The 21,701-nt window shown below is 47.8% G+C and overlaps 9 protein-coding genes across 9 annotated transcripts; 3 read left to right on the top strand and 6 right to left on the bottom strand.

The window, feature by feature from the left end:
- Nucleotides 1–50: 50 nt before the first annotated feature.
- FOMMEDRAFT_138308 (ATP synthase F1, alpha subunit) lies at nucleotides 51–5,543 on the bottom strand. The gene is made up of 25 exons (XM_007262440.1): nucleotides 5,413–5,543; nucleotides 5,298–5,346; nucleotides 5,092–5,190; nucleotides 4,979–5,014; nucleotides 4,269–4,913; nucleotides 3,863–4,211; nucleotides 3,659–3,804; nucleotides 3,538–3,608; nucleotides 3,083–3,481; nucleotides 2,356–3,036; nucleotides 2,212–2,301; nucleotides 2,067–2,147; nucleotides 1,973–2,012; nucleotides 1,853–1,919; nucleotides 1,693–1,780; nucleotides 1,589–1,632; nucleotides 1,274–1,512; nucleotides 1,151–1,210; nucleotides 975–1,092; nucleotides 895–911; nucleotides 750–825; nucleotides 665–684; nucleotides 526–604; nucleotides 429–462; nucleotides 51–370 (listed from the first exon to the last, which is right to left on the bottom strand). The coding sequence occupies exons 1-9, from the start codon at nucleotides 5,470–5,472 to the stop codon at nucleotides 3,308–3,310; spliced, it is 1,629 nt and encodes a 542-aa protein (XP_007262502.1). The 5' UTR covers nucleotides 5,473–5,543; the 3' UTR covers nucleotides 51–370; nucleotides 429–462; nucleotides 526–604; nucleotides 665–684; nucleotides 750–825; nucleotides 895–911; nucleotides 975–1,092; nucleotides 1,151–1,210; nucleotides 1,274–1,512; nucleotides 1,589–1,632; nucleotides 1,693–1,780; nucleotides 1,853–1,919; nucleotides 1,973–2,012; nucleotides 2,067–2,147; nucleotides 2,212–2,301; nucleotides 2,356–3,036; nucleotides 3,083–3,307.
- Nucleotides 5,544–5,678: 135 nt separating this feature from the next.
- FOMMEDRAFT_151419 (uncharacterized protein) lies at nucleotides 5,679–6,271 on the top strand (the record flags this gene model as incomplete). Its single annotated transcript, XM_007262441.1, has 2 exons — nucleotides 5,679–5,694; nucleotides 5,748–6,271. The coding sequence occupies 2 exons, from the start codon at nucleotides 5,679–5,681 to the stop codon at nucleotides 6,269–6,271; spliced, it is 540 nt and encodes a 179-aa protein (XP_007262503.1).
- Nucleotides 6,272–6,724: 453 nt separating this feature from the next.
- Nucleotides 6,725–9,651, bottom strand: FOMMEDRAFT_165104 (uncharacterized protein; the record flags this gene model as incomplete). Its single annotated transcript, XM_007262442.1, has 10 exons — nucleotides 6,725–6,873; nucleotides 6,925–7,446; nucleotides 7,502–7,732; nucleotides 7,787–8,656; nucleotides 8,711–9,104; nucleotides 9,165–9,256; nucleotides 9,308–9,370; nucleotides 9,424–9,443; nucleotides 9,507–9,585; nucleotides 9,637–9,651. 10 exons carry the CDS (start codon nucleotides 9,649–9,651, stop codon nucleotides 6,793–6,795), a joined length of 2,367 nt encoding a protein of 788 aa, XP_007262504.1. The 3' UTR covers nucleotides 6,725–6,792.
- A 453-nt stretch (nucleotides 9,652–10,104) lies between these two features.
- On the bottom strand, nucleotides 10,105–10,628 carry FOMMEDRAFT_151421 (uncharacterized protein; the record flags this gene model as incomplete). The annotated part of the gene is made up of 2 exons (XM_007262443.1): nucleotides 10,105–10,422; nucleotides 10,482–10,628. The coding sequence occupies 2 exons, from the start codon at nucleotides 10,626–10,628 to the stop codon at nucleotides 10,105–10,107; spliced, it is 465 nt and encodes a 154-aa protein (XP_007262505.1).
- A 721-nt stretch (nucleotides 10,629–11,349) lies between these two features.
- On the bottom strand, nucleotides 11,350–12,594 carry FOMMEDRAFT_72556 (uncharacterized protein; the record flags this gene model as incomplete). The annotated part of the gene is made up of 4 exons (XM_007262444.1): nucleotides 11,350–11,517; nucleotides 11,575–12,208; nucleotides 12,258–12,394; nucleotides 12,454–12,594. Coding segments are annotated over 4 exons (1,080 nt in total), but the record flags the coding sequence as incomplete, so codon positions are not given.
- A 590-nt stretch (nucleotides 12,595–13,184) lies between these two features.
- FOMMEDRAFT_151423 (uncharacterized protein) lies at nucleotides 13,185–13,646 on the bottom strand (the record flags this gene model as incomplete). The annotated part of the gene is made up of 3 exons (XM_007262445.1): nucleotides 13,185–13,304; nucleotides 13,356–13,527; nucleotides 13,591–13,646. 3 exons carry the CDS (start codon nucleotides 13,644–13,646, stop codon nucleotides 13,185–13,187), a joined length of 348 nt encoding a protein of 115 aa, XP_007262507.1.
- A 1,807-nt stretch (nucleotides 13,647–15,453) lies between these two features.
- On the bottom strand, nucleotides 15,454–16,526 carry FOMMEDRAFT_16876 (uncharacterized protein; the record flags this gene model as incomplete). The annotated part of the gene is made up of 3 exons (XM_007262446.1): nucleotides 15,454–15,541; nucleotides 15,598–15,619; nucleotides 15,678–16,526. A coding segment is annotated over one exon (370 nt), but the record flags the coding sequence as incomplete, so codon positions are not given.
- A 230-nt stretch (nucleotides 16,527–16,756) lies between these two features.
- On the top strand, nucleotides 16,757–19,932 carry FOMMEDRAFT_16877 (uncharacterized protein). Its single transcript, XM_007262447.1, has 4 exons — nucleotides 16,757–17,156; nucleotides 17,209–17,387; nucleotides 17,455–17,667; nucleotides 17,722–19,932. The coding sequence occupies exons 1-4, from the start codon at nucleotides 16,970–16,972 to the stop codon at nucleotides 18,940–18,942; spliced, it is 1,800 nt and encodes a 599-aa protein (XP_007262509.1). The 5' UTR covers nucleotides 16,757–16,969; the 3' UTR covers nucleotides 18,943–19,932.
- A 117-nt stretch (nucleotides 19,933–20,049) lies between these two features.
- FOMMEDRAFT_16878 (uncharacterized protein) lies at nucleotides 20,050–21,700 on the top strand. The gene is made up of 4 exons (XM_007262448.1): nucleotides 20,050–20,354; nucleotides 20,454–20,560; nucleotides 20,629–20,872; nucleotides 20,936–21,700. The coding sequence occupies exons 1-4, from the start codon at nucleotides 20,140–20,142 to the stop codon at nucleotides 21,270–21,272; spliced, it is 903 nt and encodes a 300-aa protein (XP_007262510.1). The 5' UTR covers nucleotides 20,050–20,139; the 3' UTR covers nucleotides 21,273–21,700.
- Nucleotide 21,701: the final 1 nt, after the last annotated feature.

Here is a 21,701-nt window from a genome sequence, read left to right on the forward strand (position 1 = left end):
TAAACTTCGAAACTATGCCCAATTACAAGATTCCTAGGTCAATAAGTTCAGGATATTTATACATAACGTTGTTGTTTTCAGTGCCAATTTCCCCGCCTTCATATGTACTTCACGTAATATATCTGTACCCACTCCACTGGTCCCCTTTCTCTCTCCTCGCATCTTCAACAGTCTCGAAGTACCCATTTCGCACATCGCCTCTACTACTCTTCGGGTCACCGATAACTTCATCACGTTCCCCACGATCACGCCGTGCGTTCTCTCTACGAAGTAGTGTATGGAAGGCTGTCGAGCCTATGAGGCCGAAGACGATGAAGCCGATGGTGACGCCGTGGCCTAGTGTGTACCAGGGCGTGTCTCGGGCGCGGTACTGACAGCCCATTAATCATAAGCAAAGAACATTTCAATTTGAGGGAACGGATACTGACAGTATTGGAACTTATGGATCCCGTCAAATTACCACTGAGTTGTTAATCAGTAATCAGCAAGTAAACCAAATGTTGGAGGTGCAAAGAGATTACTAACAAGCCAATCGCTATTGCCATCGAGACACTGCGTTTGTAGGAGCCCTCGAAGTTATTCGCAACCCATGATACAGCGTTAGCTGGAATTAGTTTTGTTCAGCAACATCGCTACATTAATAAGTAAGAATAGGTGAACTCACGTATAGATGGGAAAATCCCACTGATAAGGTGGGATGATAAAGTTATTTTTTCGACACGGAATAAAATAGTGATAGACAATCTCACCATGCAGCTATGAACGTCGCGAAGTATGACAGCCCTGGGTGCCTTGAGAATATCAGAATTAAATATCCCGTCAAGGCTACAGGTAGTACGCGTAATATATAAGCATCCTGAGTGCATTTTGACCGTTTTTTTTAGAGCATCTCACCAGTTAAAGCCAATGCACTGTTAGGACGTAGAAGAACATCAGCAAGCGTATCAGCGGCCCTAAGCCTACGCAATACTCACATAGCGAAGTAACCACGTCTTCCCTTTCTGTCAGCCATGTAGCCGATAACGGCAGTGAAGACACATGCGATGAAATACACAGGAACGGTGAGTAAGTTCGCTGCCGTTGCAGTGAAACCTTGAGACAGCGTCAGGACGAAAACGAAAACTCGGCTGATAAATGTTTGTCGTCTTACCGAGCTCCGCAATTATACTAGGAAGGAACAACGAGAACGCATATAGCGGTCCATCCGTACCTAAAATAGACGATCGTGTCAGACCTATCTGTCAATTATTTTTGTCTCGAAGAAGATGCAGACCTATTATAACCGACGCGCCCACCCACGTCTTCCAATCCGTAAAGCTCTTACGGGCGTTCCGCCAATGCAGTTTCTCCCCCGAGGCAGAGAACTGATCGTCTGTTTGCAGACGGCGAATAACGTATGCGCGTTCTTCCTCGGTTAGGAAACGAGCGGCGTCGGGCCAGTCTTGGACTAGGAAGAAAGATGCGAGGCCGCAGATGACGGTGATAAGGCCTTCGACTATGAAGATCCAGGCCCTGTGATCATTGATGTATTTGGGTTTAGTACGTGAGAATTGTGTGTGAATGGTGAGGATTTGAGGAGTTATCGTACCATGCAGGCTTCCCACCGACACCCTCCATGTTTGATATAGCCGCCTGAGTAGGTTGCAGTGTCAAGCACTTATGAAGAGTGGTTTGGTATTTATGGAGACGTACGGCTAGAAGACCACCGAAAGCACCCGCGAACGTAACTGCAGAGTTGAATATCGCAAGTCGAAAGCCGACTTCATTTCGTTTGTACCAGCTGTCGATAGGTATATAAAGAAGCAGACTTAGTACCGACTCGATCTTGGCCAAACTCGAAGCTGCAACGCACCAGGACATGATGTACGCCGATCCAGGATAGAATCCAGCTTCGGCTACCCCAAGTAAAGTTCGGATTGCTAGGAAATATTGTTTGCTTGAGGTCATTACTAAAGCGAACGAAGGAACCGACCAAAGAGGCCTCCAAAGTTATGCACCAGGCCTTGGACAGTCTACCCATTTCAATGAGATTAAATCCACTATTCATGGGTACGGGAGAGACAAACCATCACAATACCCCAAGCCACCATCGTTGATGAAAGCCACGTCGAAGGCTTCAAGCGTTTCAAACACATGTTTGCAGGCGCCTAGATGTATTGCTTTCGTTATCTACTCGTATACGACGAGGTCAAGAGGAAGAGGATTGCTTGCCTCGAAGAACCAGTACGTCACAAAGAAAATAGACAAGCAGAGGAGATATTGGGTATCTGTAATATGCAAGTCGGCTTCCATCCCGTATAGCTATACCGCTCGAGTCAGAAATTCAATTACTTGAGAAGTAGAGAAACGACGTACTCGTGCATTCCCGATGCCCGCTCTATCGAGAAAACAGAGCAAATACAAAACACCGAGCCAAGGGATCAGAGCAAAGTCAATCTTCCGTACAAGTCGTTTCTCGTCTATGGCAGCAACAGTAGCGTCCTCTATGGACGCTGACTTATCGCTTTTGCAAGGCGATATTTCTACTTCTTCCAGCTGCACCTCGATTTGAGGCTTGTCGGTATCATCTTCAGACTTCATCGTCTTGAAAATAGGCTTGATATCGATATCGTCTTGCATCTTGAGATATGCGGTAAGGGCGCACTATCAGTCAGTCATGAGGAGAGCTTCAGTCTCTCTATATCTGTGAACTTGAAGGCAAACACCACGCGCCGAAGACGGCTTTAGGACTGAATTAGAACCGTGGAGTATCAAGAACATTGTGGCACAAATAACTCCTCGCCCTCGCACGAGGACAGGCTCTGGAAAAGTTAGGTTCAGGATGCCGGTCTTCGTCGGCTTCGAAATGTCAAGGCTTGCATTAATCGCGTCCTGGGAGCCCACGCCAGTGCATCGACAATTTAGCTGCCTATCAGCTGACGGTTCACCTGCCGCTAAGTTTTACTGAGCATGTTTGGAGAACCTTGATTGTGATATATATCGAGCACTTGATAGCGATTGGAAGAGCAGGTTAACGTCCAGATCATTGCAAATTTTCTTCTTCAAATCAGTGGACTTGCTATAAGCGGATATCTACGCTCACCACAAATGTCCCGGTGAATATCGAAGACGACGATGATCAAGCACACGTGCGGTTCTCAGATGTCTGACTGAGCGAATTTGAAAGTGAAAAAGGTTGCCCTCTTCTATTTTGCTTGTTCCTATTTATACGTGGACACAAAGGAACAAATATTTACGCCACGCAATTCAACGTTTTATTGCACGTCCGAATCCGCACGGGACGCTCAGGGAGAAGAGAGGACGCGAATTAAGAAGTGAATGAGGAGACGTGGTCTTCGACAACCTTCTTGATCTTCTCCTCAAGCTCTGCGCTGACCGTACCCTTTGCGATGTCCTCGAGCAATGCAGTCTGGCTGCTTGTCAAGTATGACCGGAATTCAGATTCCCAGCGAGTGATCTGGTCTACGGGAATGGGGTCGAGCTACGCGAGTATTTTTTAGATGAATTGGAGTTTGTAGAAATGAAGGTAACACTTACAAGACCGTTGACACCGGCGTAGATAATGGGAACCTGAACCTCAGTTGGGAGAGGCTGGTATTGGCCCTGCTCTATATGGATGTTAGAAATTGTCCAGTAAAAGTCGCCGTAAGGAACGTACTGAGGAGTTCAGTGAGACGGGCACCACGGTTGAGCAAGTAACGAGTCGAGGCATCGAGATCGGAACCGAATTGAGCGAAAGCTGCGACTTCACGGTATTGGGCAAGATATAACTTAAGAGAACCAGCGAACTTCTTCATGATCTTGCTGTAAATATAAATTTAATCATCAGAAAGTTGACAAATCACTAATTTTGTTTACTCACGTCTGTGCAGCGGAACCGACACGCGATACAGAAAGACCGACGTTGATAGCAGGGCGGACACCACGGAAGAAGAGCTCAGCCTCCAAGAAGATCTGACCATCAGTGATGGAAATGACGTTGGTTGGGATGTACGCCGACACATCACCACCCTGGGTCTCAATGATAGGCAAAGCGGTCAATGATCCACCACCGAACTTGTCGTTCATCTTCGCGGCACGCTCAAGGAGACGTGAGTGAAGGTAGAAGACATCACCAGGGTAAGCCTCACGACCAGGAGGACGACGGAGGAGCAAGGACATTTGACGGTAAGCGACGGCCTGTTTCGACAAATCGTCATAGATAATCAGAGCTATAAAGATTAGTTAGGAATTATCTCTACCACCAAAACTGAAACGGATATGCATACCATGCTTGCCGTTATCACGGAACCATTCACCCATGGCACAGCCAGAGAAGGGGGCGAGGTACTGAAGCGGAGCAGCCTCAGAGGCGGTGGCAGCGACGATGATAGAGTACTTCATGGCGTCATTCTCTTCAAGCGTCTTGACGAGCTGCGCAACAGTCGAACGCTTTTGGCCGACAGCGACGTAGACACAGTAGAGCTTCTGGGTCTCGTCGTTACCGTCGTTCCAACGCTTCTGGTTGAGGATAGTGTCGATAGCGACGGCAGTCTTACCCGTCTGACGGTCACCAATGATCAGTTCACGCTGACCACGACCAATGGGCACCATGGCATCGATGGGCTTAAGACCAGTCATCATCGGCTGGTTGACGGAACGACGAGGCAAAATGCCCGGTGCCTTGACTGACGCACGGCGACGTTCAGCAGCCTCAATGGGGCCCTTTCCGTCGATGGGGTTACCGAGAGCATCGACGACACGACCGAGCAATTTGGGTCCGACGGGGACATCGACAATCTGCCCAGTACGCTTGACGGTGTCGCCTTCCTTGATGAGACGGTCACTACCGAAGATGGACACACCAACGTTGTCGGCCTCCAAGTTCAAGCACATCCCGCGAACACCTGACGAGAATTCCACCATTTCCTCGGCTATTTTTCACACAGATTAAATTAAGAGACGTCATAAGAAATAAGTAGTAAGGATGAGGTACTACCTTGGACATTCTTAAGACCGTAGACACGTGCGATACCTATTTGTACGTAATAGGCATTTCGTTCGCATTGTCACTGACTGCCGCAACAGTAAAGTTGTAGTAGAAGTGCGCACCGTCACCAATGGTAAGAACACGTCCAGTCTCTTGCACGTCACCACCAAGAGAAGTACCAGCTATCCGTGATTCGAGGATTGAGGAGACCTCGGACGCAGCTATAGCGTGAAGTTGTACGTATCCCGAATGTCCGAAATTGGTATTTCAACGAAAACACAATACTTGAAGTCAGCAAAAATTGCAAAACGCACAAAATTTTACATACCGGGCTTAGCAGTTGCATACGAGCGTGCGGCAGCTAAAGAAGCGGCGCTCTACAGCGAATGAACGTCAGTTGAGGATGGATTGGGGCCGCCAGCGCAGAGGACGCGATGACCAACCTTTGGTGCCGCAGACCTGGCGGCCAGCACAGAAACATTTCTGAGCGCAATTCTATGCATTGCTGGCCGATAAAATATGGACAGCTCAGCAGTGGCAACGGCGACGATGGCACGAAGAGGATGAAGGGAGTTGAGAGAGAGCTCAAGGACTGCCAGTTGCGAATGAGAAAAACGCGTCGGGTGATCCCGGATGACAAATAATCCCTTTTCGTCTCTATTTCTCTGGTTCACCCCTTACGCTCGACTTTTCGTCTGGCCAGCATACTATGAACGTCCTACGAGGTATGTGTAATTTCTATTTCGTTGTGTTCGTTGCTAATCGCGACATTGAACAGCAAGCTGCTTCCGCCAGTCGGCCTTACGATACCTCAGAACCGCTTCGGTCTCGACAACAGCAACTCCAGTTGCATCTTCCTCAACCAGCGTACATCCCCCGTCGAACACACAGGATGCCCTGAACCACCTCCGTGCTCAACCCTCACACTACGTGATTGCATCTCTCATGGGCCGGCGATACTTGCTTGCACCGCGTGATCTGCTGACTGTCCCGAGATTGAAGTCTGCACGGGTCGGCGACCGACTGTCTCTATCACAAATTCATGAGGTCGGCTCACGTGATTACACTCTTCGTGGAGACGACAATGGCACGGAGGCACTCCCACAAGGAGTCGTAAATGTCGAAGCTACAGTCGTCGAGCATACTAAAGGCGCGATGGAACGCATAGTCAAGTTCAAGCGCAGGAAACATTACCAAAAGACCATCGAGCATAAACAGCCGTATACACGCCTACGTATTGGCCCCATTAGATTTGGAAGCCCAGTGGAGGTGGAGCAAAGAAAGGAAGTTGAAAGTTTATAGGATATCCCATTTAAGGCGACCATTCAATTTCCAGTTGGTTTGTACTGCAAGAGATCTTATAATGACCTCTTCTCTCTAGTCTTCCTATACTACATCCTTTACTGCTCATTCAGTACTCAAGCATTCTGCTTGTTGCTGTCCATTCAAAGCTTGTTATGCAATTAGATATATTAATTCATGTTCACTTTACATGGGTATCAATGACACTTAAGACCAGCGGTCGTAAGACAATTGCAAGCCTCCCAGGGACTTCACAACTTGCAAAACTGTAAGATCATGAAAGCTAATTAGAAGATTACAATTTGACTTAGGGAAACAAAATGTTATGTTGAACCAAGAGAAGCATCCATCTGTATAGTTGTCACTTCCACTTTGTTGCTAACCTTGCACGATACTTTGTGATGTGAAGCACATATCAAAATCGAATTTATCGAATTTGAAGCATTATAACCGCCATTCCTATCTCGTAACGGTACGTTTTGACAAGATAACAAACTAAAGAGCACCGAAGCAGGACATAGCTAAATCTCTCCCTCTTCCGGAGTCTCCTCACGTGGCGGCGGAGCTCCACGCGGAGGTTCAAGGCTATCATATCTTGCTCTCTGAAATGCATAAGATCAACATTTGTTCAATAAGATGAGCAATATACACACCTTTTCTGAGCGGTCCGAGTACTCGCTCCGTCCTCGTTCCCTTTTCTCGCCAGTCCCTTCCGCATGGTGTGGGTCATCCGGCGGTAGTCTCGGCATGGATGATCTGCGACGCTCACGATCATCCCGTTCCTCGCGATCTTTGTCACGTTCGGACCTGTCCCGTCCACGCTCATATCTCGTCCTATACCCATCCCGGTCTTTCTCCCTCTCTCTGTCGCGGTCCCTCTCCCTGTATTCACGGTCTCTGTCACGGTCGAGTCTGTCTCGATCACGATATTCACGTTCTCGACGGCCTTCATAGTCTGCCTCGTGGCCGCGGCGATGATGTTTTGAACTTCTGCCGTCCTCGCGTTCACGCTCGTAATCGCGATGGTCTCGGTCCCTTTCTCGCTCACGGTCTCTGTCACGTTGTCGTTCGCGGTCACGATCCTCCCGGCCGCTGTCCCGTAAAGAGGGCTCTTTTCGCTTGCGGCTGGTTGCCGAACCTCCGTCTTCAGACATCTCACGTTCACGCAAACGTTCCTGTATAACAAAATGAAATCAGCTGAACGGTCATGTATCGTATCAAATAGCTGACTTTTTGTCGTTTTATAAACTTGGCGAATGCCGCACGACGGCCATCTTCCTCTAGCGCTTTGTATTCTGGTAACTCTTGCATAAGAGGAACAGCGTCTTCGAAACTCAAGTTCACGTCAATCGCGTCCGGTAACTTCTTCAGAGCGTAGCGAAGATCGTCCTGCATGTGCCTCTGCTTGCGCTCTGCTCTACGACGCTCAGCTTCTTGACGCTTGACAGCCTCACCGTGAAGCTAAAACGCATCCGTTAAAAAACAAACAATCAGACGAAATGGAAGAAAACACACGAATTCGTAAATTTCTTTCAAGTGATCATCATTGAGGTCCTGTAGCTTTTCGTTGTCCTTTCGGGCAGTCGTGATAATGGAAAGGAAATCATCCTCTGTCGTTTCCGGCTTGACTTCGAAGACTTCCTCGTCCTCCTTCGATACTTTTCGGATTGCACTCTCGACGAAAGCGATTTTTGCATCCAGCTCTTGATCGAGTCGGTCTACGACGTCCCAGAAGAGTTCAAGTGGATTCGACCCAGGTTTCCCAAGTAAGTTCAAGTAACGCTCGTCTTCTTGGAACTCGGGATATACGTCCTTCCACTTGCTCCGTGCCTTGATGCACCCAGTATCAACTAATTCACGCAAAACAGTCTTGAAGGCCTCGCGTGCTTTACGTTCTCGACGCGTTTTCTCGACATTCTCACGTCGCATCCTGTCCTCGAACTCACGTTCCTGAACTCGCGCATAGTCTTCGAACGCCAACAGGATGTCCAGTGTCGGGAGGCGTTGTAGTTCTGCATCGTTTGCCCAAGCTTCCGACTCCAGGAGTGCATTGTACGCACTCCGCCAACGTGTCAGGACATCGACTTCTAGTTCTTTGAACAAAGCGACGACTTTGCTAACGCTTCGAGCACGCACCGCTCGTGCTTCCTGGAGCTCCCTCTCCCCCAGTTCATCTATGTACTCTTCGAAGATCATTCTACGTTCTGACTCGACCTTTGCTTGCTGCCAAATCGGATGCTGAGCAAATAGGCGATCCGCACTAGCGAAAGTGGAATAGTGGAAGACATTCGGATTACCTTTCAGCATATTACGAATAGCTGGCCTACTTTTCGCAAGTCGGGCTTCACGTTCTTCACGTTCTTTTTCTTTCAGGCCATCCACGTACTTAATGAAATAATCAGTCGCCTGGACGTTTATTTACGATAATAGACGACTCACCTTTTGCCAACAAGCCTTCTTCTCCGCCAGAGAATTGAGTGCCTTGTAAAGTGGATCTGTGATAATTGCGCGCATCGTTTGGTCCCAAGTCCACTCAGCATTAACACCTGCCTTTCTCAACAAATGCGTGAATGCCTTTTCACCCTCCTCAACAGTCGCAAACCCGTTGTGCGGAATAACAGGGTCATCTGGCAGGCTTGGGCGCCCGGGAAGGATGCCTGCAGCAGCTGGTGTGAACGGTAGTGCACCTGTGTGCTGTCCGACAGCGGTGGTGATAGGGACACCATTAGGCGGTTGCTGGTTCTGTTGTAAGGAAGGGTCTGCACCACCCAGAGGGACTAAAGCACCTTGTGTTCCCGGGGTAAAGCTAGGAGGTGCCAAGCGTGGGTTAGCACTGCAACAAATATCGGAATAGTTTAGTTCCTGCTGCAGAATAATAAGATAAAGAACGTACGCTGGTTGGGTGACTATATTCTCCTTCTCGACCTTCTCGAGCAACAGCAGGAGCTCGTCTGGCATATCCCATTTTGATTCTTTGCTTTCAGTCTTTCGTGATCCTTGTCAGAGAAGTAAACGGACTAGACAGGGAGATCATACATTGTAATAGTATTTGCGTCCGCCAGAGAAATACTCCTTCCACTGCGTTTGACTCAACGCTTTCTGCAAGAGTGTCAGCTAAATGCCTCGAAGTGAAAGGCAAAGGAATATCAGACCTCAAATGGCGTTTTCAAAGCTGTAAATGTACGGAAGCTGTAAGAACCTGGAAAGCAGCTACAGAGTACACTGAGAAACGTACCATCAGGCTTCTCCCAGACGCTCTCTTTGGAGCTCGTATTGAACCAATACGTACGCCCCTCAGCATTTCTGTGCTCCGTCTAAAACTTGGGATAAGTTTCCAACGCCAAAAGCAAGGAATTAAGCCTCACCCAAATGCCGGACATCGCCAGCCAGTTTGAAGAGAGTGTGTGTTCTGAGTGGCCAGAAACAGTGTGACAAGACAGACTTGTGACGACGCCCATCACGGGCGTGATTACCATACTTATTGTGAAAATCGAGATTACTAGTTTTGTCTTTCCAAAGAACCAAACCAAAAGTAACATAAATAAGCTAAGGCGAGTATAAATGGAGTAATTGTACTGTATTAACAGAAACTGCACAGATTAAAACATGCTAAACATTCCCAATGATCACAAAAGAGGTCGAGATATCCGTATAATTTGTAGTCCGCAGTGCGCACTAACCAACGCAAATCATATGTACTCACAATAGAACCAAAGGAAGGCAAAGTTCACCTGGAGCAAGCATGAATAGTGTGAATTTATATACAGAGGATAACGAAGCCATAGACTCTACAAGAGCACCCGTACGGTCTACCCCAAACGCCATGTGCGCCGCTAGTATTCCTCTACCTTAGTGGTCGAGGTGGCGATAACGAAACTATTTAGCGAAGATGAATCGGATGTGGATGTGTCGAGCTCCGTTTCGAATTTAATGAAATTGGTGGCGGCAACCGGAGATGGAGCAGGCGGCAGGATGGAGATGTCGATAATTTCGTAGGTTGCCAATGAACGGCGGACTCTTGGCCAAGCCATTGGCGCGATTCGAACGGGTCTCAGTATGCCGTTTACACGAACGTTCACAGCGAATGCGATTCGTGAACGCGGAACGGCGAAGAGTTGAGGAAAGACTGATTGTGCATAATTCAATGCTTCCTGGTAGTTTAGCCTTTTGAGCGAATGTTGAGAAGAGGCAGTTCGCTTTTGGGACATACCTCGAAGTCATTTGCAGGCTGGACATAAACCATTTCCTGGTCGAGACGGTACGTGATCAGCTCCGCAGGTGTCTTCCTTGACTGTGTCTGCTGTGCAGGTTGCTTGGCGGAGGAGCGGAACGTAAGGATTGGAGAACGCCTCAACATCTTAGAACGGTGAAAATTTTTTAAACTGCTCTTTGATGCACTTTTTGCTCGAGTAGAGGGGAGGCTGTTGGTAAAAATGATGCGTCGCCGAAGGCTAGTCTTTTATATCGCGGGAGGTTGGCCCATTGGCGCCTTTGAAGTGACCTCGCCACATAGCCCTAGCAAAAATTGAAGCACCCCGGAAGGCAGAGCTGTAGCCTAAATACATCCGAGTAAATAGGTATCGCGCTTTACTCGCCAGCACAAGTTCGGCCCCTTCCACATAACAATGGCGCAAGCTGAGATCTTCGGTATAGTCATATAATCCTGAATATTTCAATGTTGGTGCACAGGAATTTGCACTGCGTTTAAGCGCGGCCATCTGGAAGTTTCTTAAGTCCATAATGCATTTATGAATGCATCGGGAATGCAGTCGCCCCAATTGTTCTTCCAGGCGGCCTTGCAATTTATTAATACCATTATCTATAGTACAATCTAGCATGCACATTGTCAGCGATGGCAAACAATTGACATGTCAAGTGGGATCTCAGTTGTTATCGGTGTCAAGCATCAATCTAGAATGCACAAGTCGAGCGACAACCGCGCCATTGACTGGGATGTCATTCCCTTGAAATCCCTCTGGATAGTTCGGGAATTGCGGTACATTTGGCCGGGTGAAAGTTCTGCGGGAATCCGATAATCAACACCAATCTCTACGCGCTTTGGAAAGAAAGTAGACAACTTACACGTTATCCCAGACTCCATAGTGAACCATTCCTAGAGCACGAGTCGTATATTCATAATCAAATGCAAGACCTTGGGGGTAGAAGAACTCTATAACCGTCGATCGTGCAGTCGGGCGCATCCAAAGGAGAGACGTTAAACCGTTCCCGTGGACACCCATCATGATCTAAAAGAGAGATTAGCTGGAATCAAATACTCGAAAAGATTTATTAGGGACGCATACAGTTGTGCGACCAGCGAGCTGGAATTGCTCCGCCCTTGAAAGTTTGTCCATGCTGACGACATTCACTTCGTAACCATATCTGTCTCGAAGCTTGTACAACTCTTCAACAAGCTTCTCGTGGTCTGCTTGACGAAGCATTCGACGTCCCCATCCCTGTCTCGAGATATACGTGATCACGAACTTCTGGTTATCCGCAAGCGCGCTAGGATCAGCTCCAGTGATCCATTGTTCAGGAAGCCCACTAAACTCGAGGACACTTTTCCGAATAGGTGCCCACCAATGAGCACTACCACGAAGGTCGAATGCGTTACTAGCGGTCCGCCAAGTAGCTTTGAATGGGTCTCCTTCGCCCGCAGATGCGCGATCTGCAAGAACAACGCGGTCGAAAACAAACGGCATGCCCATTTCCGCACGTGTTGCCCATTCCTCCATGAATTCCATGCTGAGGGATGGGAAGGCACCACGCGTCACCCATTGGTTCATAGACGCGTAATCACGCCATTGACCAGAATTGATATGTCGGAAGAACATACGTTTCGGCGGAGGCAGAGTCGTATGACCGTCGGTGGAAATGAACGGATCGAGAGACGAGTATGTACGCCACATACCAAAGAGCATTTCTGCTGCCCAGTGACTGCGGATGGTTAGAACTGCTCATAAACTATGCATACTCGAGAACTTACTAGTAGTGCGTTATGAACTGTTTTGGGTCCGTGTTCATGAAATTGACGCCATCAAATCGTGATACTGAATTAGTACGGAAAAGCCGCTGAGCTTCATCTGGGGAGATTATGCGGATATCACTATCAGAGGGTATTCTCTGCAAAATCCCAATGTGGTCAGAGTTCGGCCGCCAAGAATTGATCAATATCGTTATACCTTAGCTCTCTCAATGGGACCGTTGAAAATAGGATAACCCGAGGATGTTAACAGCCTCAAATCCGGAACTTCCTGCGGAGTTGATGTAACAACAAGAAGGGTCCCATTCATCAAAAACAAGTTATCGAGGATTGTCCAACCTGAAGACCATGAATGTCAGAAGTGCAAAAGACCCGCTAACTGGCAGGACAAATCGCAGACAACCACTATCGAAGCTGTCTTTTGTGCGACATCTAGAATACCCGGGTGTCCATGAAAGTGGATACATACCAGGGACGTGAGCAATGATCTTCGTTTCTGGGACAGCTTTTGTCCATGAAAGCCTCGGTTCTGGATAGCGAGTGACACCGGGCGCTGTAGAATTGGTCTTCAAAGAGCTCACATCCGTGCTCGTGGGGTCCAGTGAAGCAAAATATGAGCTTTGCCTGTTGTGAGTCAAGTAGAGCAACGAGAATAACAATGCAGTGAGGAGAACAAGCTCTCGAGATGTGGGGACGAACTCGAAGGTGCGCATCGTCGCATATGACACGGGGTCGTGTCGAGGGGAGGTTCAGGAAGCCAGATGTTGGCATCTAAAATAGTCGAGCCATCGGTTCAGACGCTCGGACATTCTCTCTACTTAAAGGGTAAATAGAGCGCAACCGGGTCCGGGTGATCTAATGATGAGAAACCGAAGCGATTGAGTTGGGCGGAAGTAGTCGAAGTCGCTCCAGTGAAGCACCCTGAAAATCCTACTCCACCCCGATTATCTTATCCGCTAAAACAGGGCATTTAGACGACGATGTGGAGTGTGCGATGTCGACCTTGAAGGATACAGCAGCAAAGTCTAGGGAATCGGCCTGCGGCACTTGCTACCAAAGACGGCGTGAATACCTGTTTCGTTAATTGATGCAATCACGAACTCCCGCATGAGACGGCGATTCTGCACCGTTGAACTTCCCAACAAGGTACAATTCATGCCTCAACTGAACTTCTAGTATCCGACAATGGCATAATATCATCACAGTAACATGTGCTTTGCCGTGCTGATCCGAACGAGTGACCCTCTTCGAAGTTCGAAGTTTACTCCGAAGGCTTCTTGACAAATGAAAGACGAAAATGAGTAGATTGCTTCCTCAAAGGTGAATTGAATCGGACACATGCCTTCGGATATCCTCAGAGGGGAATGGCGCATGTGGTCGCAGATTGAGCATACGGGGAGAAGATGAAAGTGACGGGCGCATAACTTTTCGCTATTTATAGCACTTTATTTTTGACTTAGTGAAATGCGAGTGTAACTACATGTGGCCAGTTGGAGCTAACCAAAAATGGGCCGTGGGACTCAGGGCCTGGATGCGAAAAGTACGCGACTGTTTATACTCTTTCTCTACCTTACCAAAGTTGGAGATGACAAACTCTGACAAGCTCTTTGCGGAACCGGCAGTAAACTTAAAGTTGGTAAACGTGATAGGCGACTTTTCCTTAGAAAATACATGTTCCCCTCCCCCAATCCCAACTAACACCCAACTTAACACCAAACATAACAGCCCAAACTTACCCTAAACCTAATTCGGGGGGGCTCTGCCCCCCCCAAGCCCCCCCTCCTAACTTCTCACTCTGTTTATGACAAGGGCCACCATCTGCAAGAATTATGTAAGTGGTTGGTCAGGGTCGTCCCTAATTGGGCCGTGGGATTCAGGGCCTGGATGCGAAAAGTTAAAGAGTGAGTATAAACCCGACATAGTGTGACGTGGCAGTCTAACCCAATTGGGATGTAAACAATGATAGCAAAATACAACACTCAGTATCCCAAAAATACAGATTTGAGCTGCATAGATAGATTAAGCTTATCTGACCTACAAAAGTATGTTTTTAATTTTAAAAAATATTGAGATTTGAGTGACTTATTTCCAAAAAAATAAAAACTTTTTTTTTAATTGCCAAATGCACAGAAATGCAATTTAGTGAAATTTTCAAAAAATTTTCTCAGTTCTTTGCCGCTTCGGCAAAACTAATATTATATAATACTACTATATATAGCGTCTTACTAATTATGACCAATATAATATTGGTCAGCATTTCGGCTATTTATTATAAGAGTCAGAGGCCTAAAATAAATACTTACTCTAATGATAAATATTCAAGATACAACCAAGTATTATCAATATATTGTTAATTTGTAGTACTAATAAAAGCTATACAAAAGATTTCTAAGACCTTTTCTGTATGATTAAAAAAAAGGTCAATGTCCACAGCTCAATTTTTGTCAAAGGGTCCTTCCTAAAGGGGTAAGTGACTGTGCTGTGACTGATGTGACACCAGTCGCGTCTTTTCCGCACCCGGACCCTGAGTTCCACGGCCCTAATTTGGTTAGCTTGAATTGGCCACTTACAAAATGACTTGAATTTCACTAAGTCAAAATAAAGTCTTTTTCTAATGAAAATACATGTTCCCCTCCCCTAATCCTAACCAAATCCCAACCTAACACCTAAACCTAACAACCCAACTTAGCCCAAACCTAATTGGGGTGGCAGAGCCCCCCCAAACCCCCCTCCTAACTTCTTAGTCTGAGAACTGCCACATAGGTATTATGTAAGTGGCCATTCAGAGTTATCCCTAAATAGGCTGTAGGACTCAGGGTTTGGGTGCAGAAAATTAAAGGTCTGTGACACTCTATGTCAGGTTTATACTTTCTCTACCTTAGATGATTAACACTACTTTCTGAAGAGGAAGGACCTGAAAATCTTGAAGCAGGATTTTACCAGTACATAATATAGGAAGAGATGTATGAACAATTAATACAGGTCTAAGATAGTAATTTCCTCAAGCACGTGCTAACCAAGAGTTTAAAGCAATGACACATTAACTAACTATAGTACAAACATGTGTAGGTACAGATATTTTCGAATGGGTAGATCTGTATGAATGCCTAACTAGAGCAGATTTCTCTCACAGAGAGGCATCTAAGTATAACAACATTTGCTGGTGGTGTTGATTCAACCCAGTGTCAAATTGAATGTAGCTTAGACAATGTTAAGCATAGAACACATTATACAGCCAGGTGCTGAGGCTGGCTTTCCTCTTCAATCCAAGGTATTTCAAATTTGACCTTAACGTGACATAAGCCAAAATGAAAACGAAAGCAGTATGAAGGCTTACACTGACCTCTGAAACGACCCGTTTTATTCTGTTCACCATAGAGTTATACAGCTTTTCCATGCCAAAACGCAAGATATGAGGCATACATTTCGAGCAAGCATTCGAGGCTGCATCCCTTAGTATCTCTTGAGAGAAAACTTCTTTCGACATAGGGCCTTTAGTATGTACATCCTGTTCTGCAGCTTTGATCATGTCCCAGCACCACTTTGACCAGCGAAATGAGCGTCCGTCAGGACCTAAGAAATTGTTCCCTGATGCACACTGGGGACAACTAATAGTACTTATAATGTCCGCAAAATACACCATTCCGGAGAATAGCCTTGCAAGCTTCTGCCGAACTTCAGCATGGTATCTAAACAGGCAAATGACAGCTTTCCCAGAAACGTCATGCAGGGCATTGAGGAATACCGCGTTGCGAGATATCGCATCCATTAGGTCAATTCGTAGGGATGCTACCGCACTTGCTTGTATCTCTTCTGACAAGCGATGTGTGTAGGCAAGAGCGAATGACCTCGAAATAGACTCGTCATCGCTCGAACAGAGATCGGAGATAACGTTTGTCGGATTAAAAAGAGGGAGATTCATCTCGTATTTTTTCGTCGCAAGCAGAACGCCAAATGCCAAATGCCACATCCACGGATACGATATTGGGTACATTGGCTGGACAGATATAACGAAGAAGTGCGTCGACCACGGGACCTGGCTCAGAGACATCGACGACTGGTAGGACATGCTCAATGTCAGACTCCTCAGCGGCACGTGGTTGAGGCAAAGAAAACATGACCTTGAAGATTGTGGAAACCATTGCGAGATTGCCTTTTAGGACATGGAAATCATGACCGTCGCTTGACCGAATGATGAGGTCGGCGTAAACATTAGCAATGAATGGCTCATCGACGCGGAAAGGAGCTTCGACAGTATTTGAATCAGTCATCAGTGGAAGGTAGGGACGAACAAAGGTAGTGAGTTGATGTATCGAATACTCTACGTTAAGACACAGGGACCGAGGTCGATGGGCCACTGGGGTCTGGACCTGTTTCAGTGTTCGGCTGGAAGAAAAAAGCCTCAAAAAAGGTAATCGGATGATGCCGAGGATGATGTAATCTACGCGCTTCTATTCCGCCTCGAGCTGGTTTTTCAAGCGACAGAAGTGCCGTCTCATACCCCCTCGCTCTCACCGCCTTCCCCGCTTCCACCCCCGTCCCGCCCGACGTCGGTCTCGCTATCTGTTCGGTGCTGAGGCCGTTGTCGCTCTCTGACGAAATCTACGCTCTTTACTCTGTCATTCTTTTGGATTACCCTCATTTTCTATTGACTCTCCACTCTGGTCGGCCGACGTCTACCGCAAGGTTTATTTATCACGCTATAAGGCTAAGGCATGGCTTCGGAAAATGGTCAACTCGTGAAGAAGGCGCGTATGCTGCGGCATTCGCAGCGTAATGTGCCGAATATTCTTAAAGCGAGGTTTTCGCCGATCCGTCCGACGACGACTGATCCGCTTGCGCCTACAACGACTCCGGCGGCTGCTTCAAACCCTCCTGCGCAGACCGTTACTAGTGCTACTCGTGAGCAGATAGTATTATCTTTCGGTCTGTGTACTTGCTAACGTTCAGTCAGCGAATCCAGTTCCGCCAGTAGCGACCACTCAACCAGTGGTCCCGCCGTCAGCAACATTGGTGACGCCGCCGGTCTTGACTACTTCGCCATCAGCTATCGCTATTACACCGTCAACCACCCTAACGATCGTTAGTACGACCAGTACGATTCCAACAACCACGTCTCTGCTGACTCCCACGGTAAATTGACTGAATTCTTTCTCATTTATCAAAATTTAATCGTTCCTTATTACGCACTTATTTATAGACGACTCCGTTAATCACAACTCCAAGCTCGCAGACGACCGCTATTGTTACAAGGACGCTTAGTACTAGTGCGCATGACATAGCTTCAAGTGCGGCTTCGGCAACGGCAACTTCGACTTCGTCCTCTGGAATTAGCACGGCTGGCATTATCGGCATAGCCGGAGCTGGTATTGTTGGCGCTGCTGTGTTGGCAGGCCTTGCTATGTTCTTTATGGTATATTATCGTTTATTATCTGGGAACTACTTCCAAAGCTGATTGCATTGACAGCGCCGCATGAACCGCAAGGAGGATGAATTTAACCCTCACGAGTTCAGGCGTCAGTCGGTAGTTCTAAAGGATGACAACGCATCTCTGCATCGCGGAAGCAGCAATGGTCATGGGCCACGCCCTCCGACGATGTTTGAACGTCATCATCAGAATATTACCGCCTTTGGTGTGCCTCCGCCCAATGGCTATCAGCCGCCAATGCGGTCGTATAGCGCACCCAATGCATATAATGATCTCTCAGCAGTACAACCGCCGCCTTCTTTCGTGCCTGGTATGTATATGCCGTCTTCCACTGCATCGCAAGCTCCGCCGGCACAATACGCAAATGTGTCGCCATTCTATAACCCGTCAACTCAGTCGCCAGTAGGCTCTCCAGCGACAGTCACTTCCTACGGTGGAGCTGCTTTTGATGCCCAGGGTGACGGTGTTGTTCGTGCACCATCCAATGCAGCGGCATCAATGTTGTCGCGCAATAATTCGCTGCAACAGTCTCAATACCGTGCTGAGTCCGATTATGCAGATCTCACTCGCGCAAGCGTGACGCCCTTCCAGGCGGCTCAATACGAAGCAATTTCAAGGCAACTGAATATTCTGCCACCCAAACCGCTTCATCAGGTCACTGAGGCTGAAGAAGAAGAAGAAGCCCGCCGTGCAGTTAGAGATAGCCTGCCTCTTCCATTCCCTGATGAACCTACTGCAAGGCCCTCGACGGAAGCGTCACCCTTCGCGGATCCGCATGTGGGCTCTTCTGTTCAAGACACGAATCACGCTGCCGCGGATGAAGATGACGGACAGGTCAACTCAACGATTCCTTCCATGCTTGTACCCGGTGCGACGCCCTCGCCTCGCATAACTTCTCAACCTCCGTCTCTCCCTGAGATACGTATGATGAGCGGCTCATTCTCGCCTGTGGCATATAGCTTCCCCGTAACATCGTCACCACGCAAGGGCTCATTCGACATTCACAGCGGCCGTGCTTCTCCAAAGGTCGACTTACCTCCTCTCAGCCCGGTCACGACGTCCCCTCGACGCGCACAGTTTGTGGAGGGACTTGAAGCTCGCACACATGATGGCCATGAGACTCCGGTCGAAATCGACTTTGTTGCGGATGATAAGTCCTCTGCTAAGACGGAGGCTAAGCCCGAATCTGCCAAGATGAACGCTTCTCCCAAGCGTCCTGAGACTGTTTATGACGATGAAGACGCTTATGGAGGCATTTAAACAACAAATCAGCTCAATGTTCTATGTGCATGCATGTTGCGCGTTGAACATTGAGCGTGTGCTCCAATTCTTGTGTACAAGTACCGTGTTACCGACAATGATCGCTGGGTGGGCCGGCTCCTGACCGATTTAAACGAACTGAAAAACTTGTTCTTGGGCGTTGACCGCTGTGCGCTGGCTGGCTGCCGTATTTGTTTGTTATTTTGTGCCTTTGCGTTTGATTGCTGTTTCTGTTCATCGGGCTTTTCTTGTGCTGTTGATGAGTTATACCTTACCTGTCCGTCCCCTTTACGTTCCACCCACCCCGTGTTACTTCGCATGCATTCTTTTCGCCCAGACAGGTTGCGGGCCACCTCCCGCATATACCTCTTATCCGTCATGATACACGCTGTCCCAACTCTTGAATCTTGACCCTGTTTCAAGTGTCGGTGTCGTGATTTGCTATTGAGTTACTTATCTCTGGAAGCTTTCGTGTGCTTCTTTTCCCTCCTCTTCTTTTTGAAGTTTTTGTTGTGTATGTGTCGTTGGTATGCTTTTTTTGCTTTGTGACAACTTGGGCGCCATTGTGTTTTCTTATGTTCATTTTCTGTTTCCAAGGAAATATAGGATTTCTCTTTTCTGCGTTTGTATTGGATGCTTGGTTGAGGGGGGGACGAATTGCGGAATTGAATGTGATGTGCAAGGCTTCGAGCATGGGAGTTTGTACTGAATTAACCCGGTATCACGGTTCGATGATTGTGGCACACCACAGAGACCACACAATCACCAGCATGATCACATTCGCGTCTTCAAATAGGAGCTACATCACTCGATACCCTCCTCAAACTTAGTGTAAACTCTCATGTGTGCTGAGCCATCTTCCAACAAATGAATGGTTCCTACCTTCCTTTCGGACGGAGTGATCCGACGAATAGACGTCGAGCGGAGTCCCGTGTCATCGTGTGTAATGCTAACTGTATTAATGTGTAATGTAATGTGTTTCTGTTTCAACCATCATCTATCCTCATGACTACCAGAATTCATCCTGGCTGTCGAGTGTTATTACTTAAAGAAATGTGCGCTACGGTCCTGCGTCTGTTGTGTCCATCCGCTCGCCCACTACTAGCACTTCCAGTTGACTGGTTGTTTGCGGGTCCTCTCCTCTCCCGTTTCATATATAACATATGAGCTCGAGAGAGCGGGAAGGCGAGGAGGGCGATGCGCGGACCGAATTCCGGTTATGCGACGACTTCACTACGACCATTACCACTATCGGATGTTCTGGGTATTCTGTTATTCGTTCTTCTTGCTTGTACGATTTTCCTGATAGCGACGGCGCAAGTGGTGCAGAATGTAACGTTGCAGAATACGGATGATGACCTTATCTATGTTCCTGAGCTTTGTGTGGGTGGGGAGGCGTGTCTGGGTGGATGGTACGTGCCATCACTACCATTTCTACCACTTTGGGATATTGGAATATTGACGCTAAAATTATGCCTGACTATCTTTGCTGTTTTTATTTCGGTCTGTAGGATGGTCGTTGATCTTGCGGGATCGTCAAACGGCAGTGTTACGACCACGAATGGACCTGATGTCTCGTTTGGGAACATCCTTCCCCAAGTGTATCTTACATTCCGAGGTGCGTTCCGTTTCTCAAGCTCATTTTGAAGATAGAGCGTCATTCATTAACGTTTTGACGCTCTCCAGGGTCAGCTCTCTATGTCAAGACCTCCGACGTCTCAAATGCAACCGCCAACTTGACAGTATCGTCTCTACCATCTGGTACGCTCGAGAGCAGGGTATTCGAGCCTTCACGCGATTTTTGGGCGTTCGAGGATCTTGACGAGTCCCAGTTGACGACGGTCGCGGTTACTTATCTCCCCGACCAAGATGGAGAAGGACCTTCGCGGCTGGATATTGACTTTGTGAAAATATCCGTGTCGGATGCTAGGTAAGGATAAGAGGATATCATTGAGGTCTTATTTTGACATTTTGCTGATACTTTACGATGTAGTGTTACGTCGTCCTTCCTGCCTTCACCAACCCTCCCCACTTCGGCCTTCACACCCAGATTCGCACCACCCTCAACTCTCTCCGCTCCACCACCCACCATAACGAGCTCCTCCTTGCGTCGTCAGCCGACAGGAGCTATTGTCGGAGAGACCATCGCAGGCTTCGTAGTCGCACTTCTGGTCATCACTCTTATAGTGGTCTTCGTCTGGCGTCGCGATCGCCGCAAACGGGCTGAACAAGAGCGTAAGGAGACGAACGCGTTAAATGCGGCTCAACAGATCCTACCTGTGGCGTCTAGGAGTAGGAGAATGCAGCAGCTAACGCCGCTGAGGGTATAGAAGGTATAGAGGGTATGAGATTTGAGGAGCTAATCGGGAGTAACTCATGCGGCAGCGGCAGCTTGGAGATACACAATTATATCCTGCCAACGTCAATGCTTTACGGACGAGTGGGACGAACGGACGGAGCTGTGTCATTGATACTAGCCGGATATTTGGTGATGGCCCTTCTGAACCATTTGCATTTGCTTGGCTTGTACTCTCTCCGGAGTCGGCTTGCACATCCGGAGATATGTGTTCATATGCGCTCCGTGGCAACTGCGGCGACCACGCAACTCGGGCTACCCGTAGGCGTAGTGGAAGTGGATAAGTGTACCGCTAGGACAATAATCTTGAAGTTGCGGCCTACACTAGTGATACTATAGTCATACACATGAAATGTTCTAACGCCAGCATGTCTAACGATAATCCTAGCTATGTCAACGATCG

This window comes from Fomitiporia mediterranea, assembly GCF_000271605.1.
Source record: "Fomitiporia mediterranea MF3/22 unplaced genomic scaffold FOMMEscaffold_1, whole genome shotgun sequence".
NCBI lineage: Eukaryota > Fungi > Basidiomycota > Agaricomycetes > Hymenochaetales > Hymenochaetaceae > Fomitiporia > Fomitiporia mediterranea.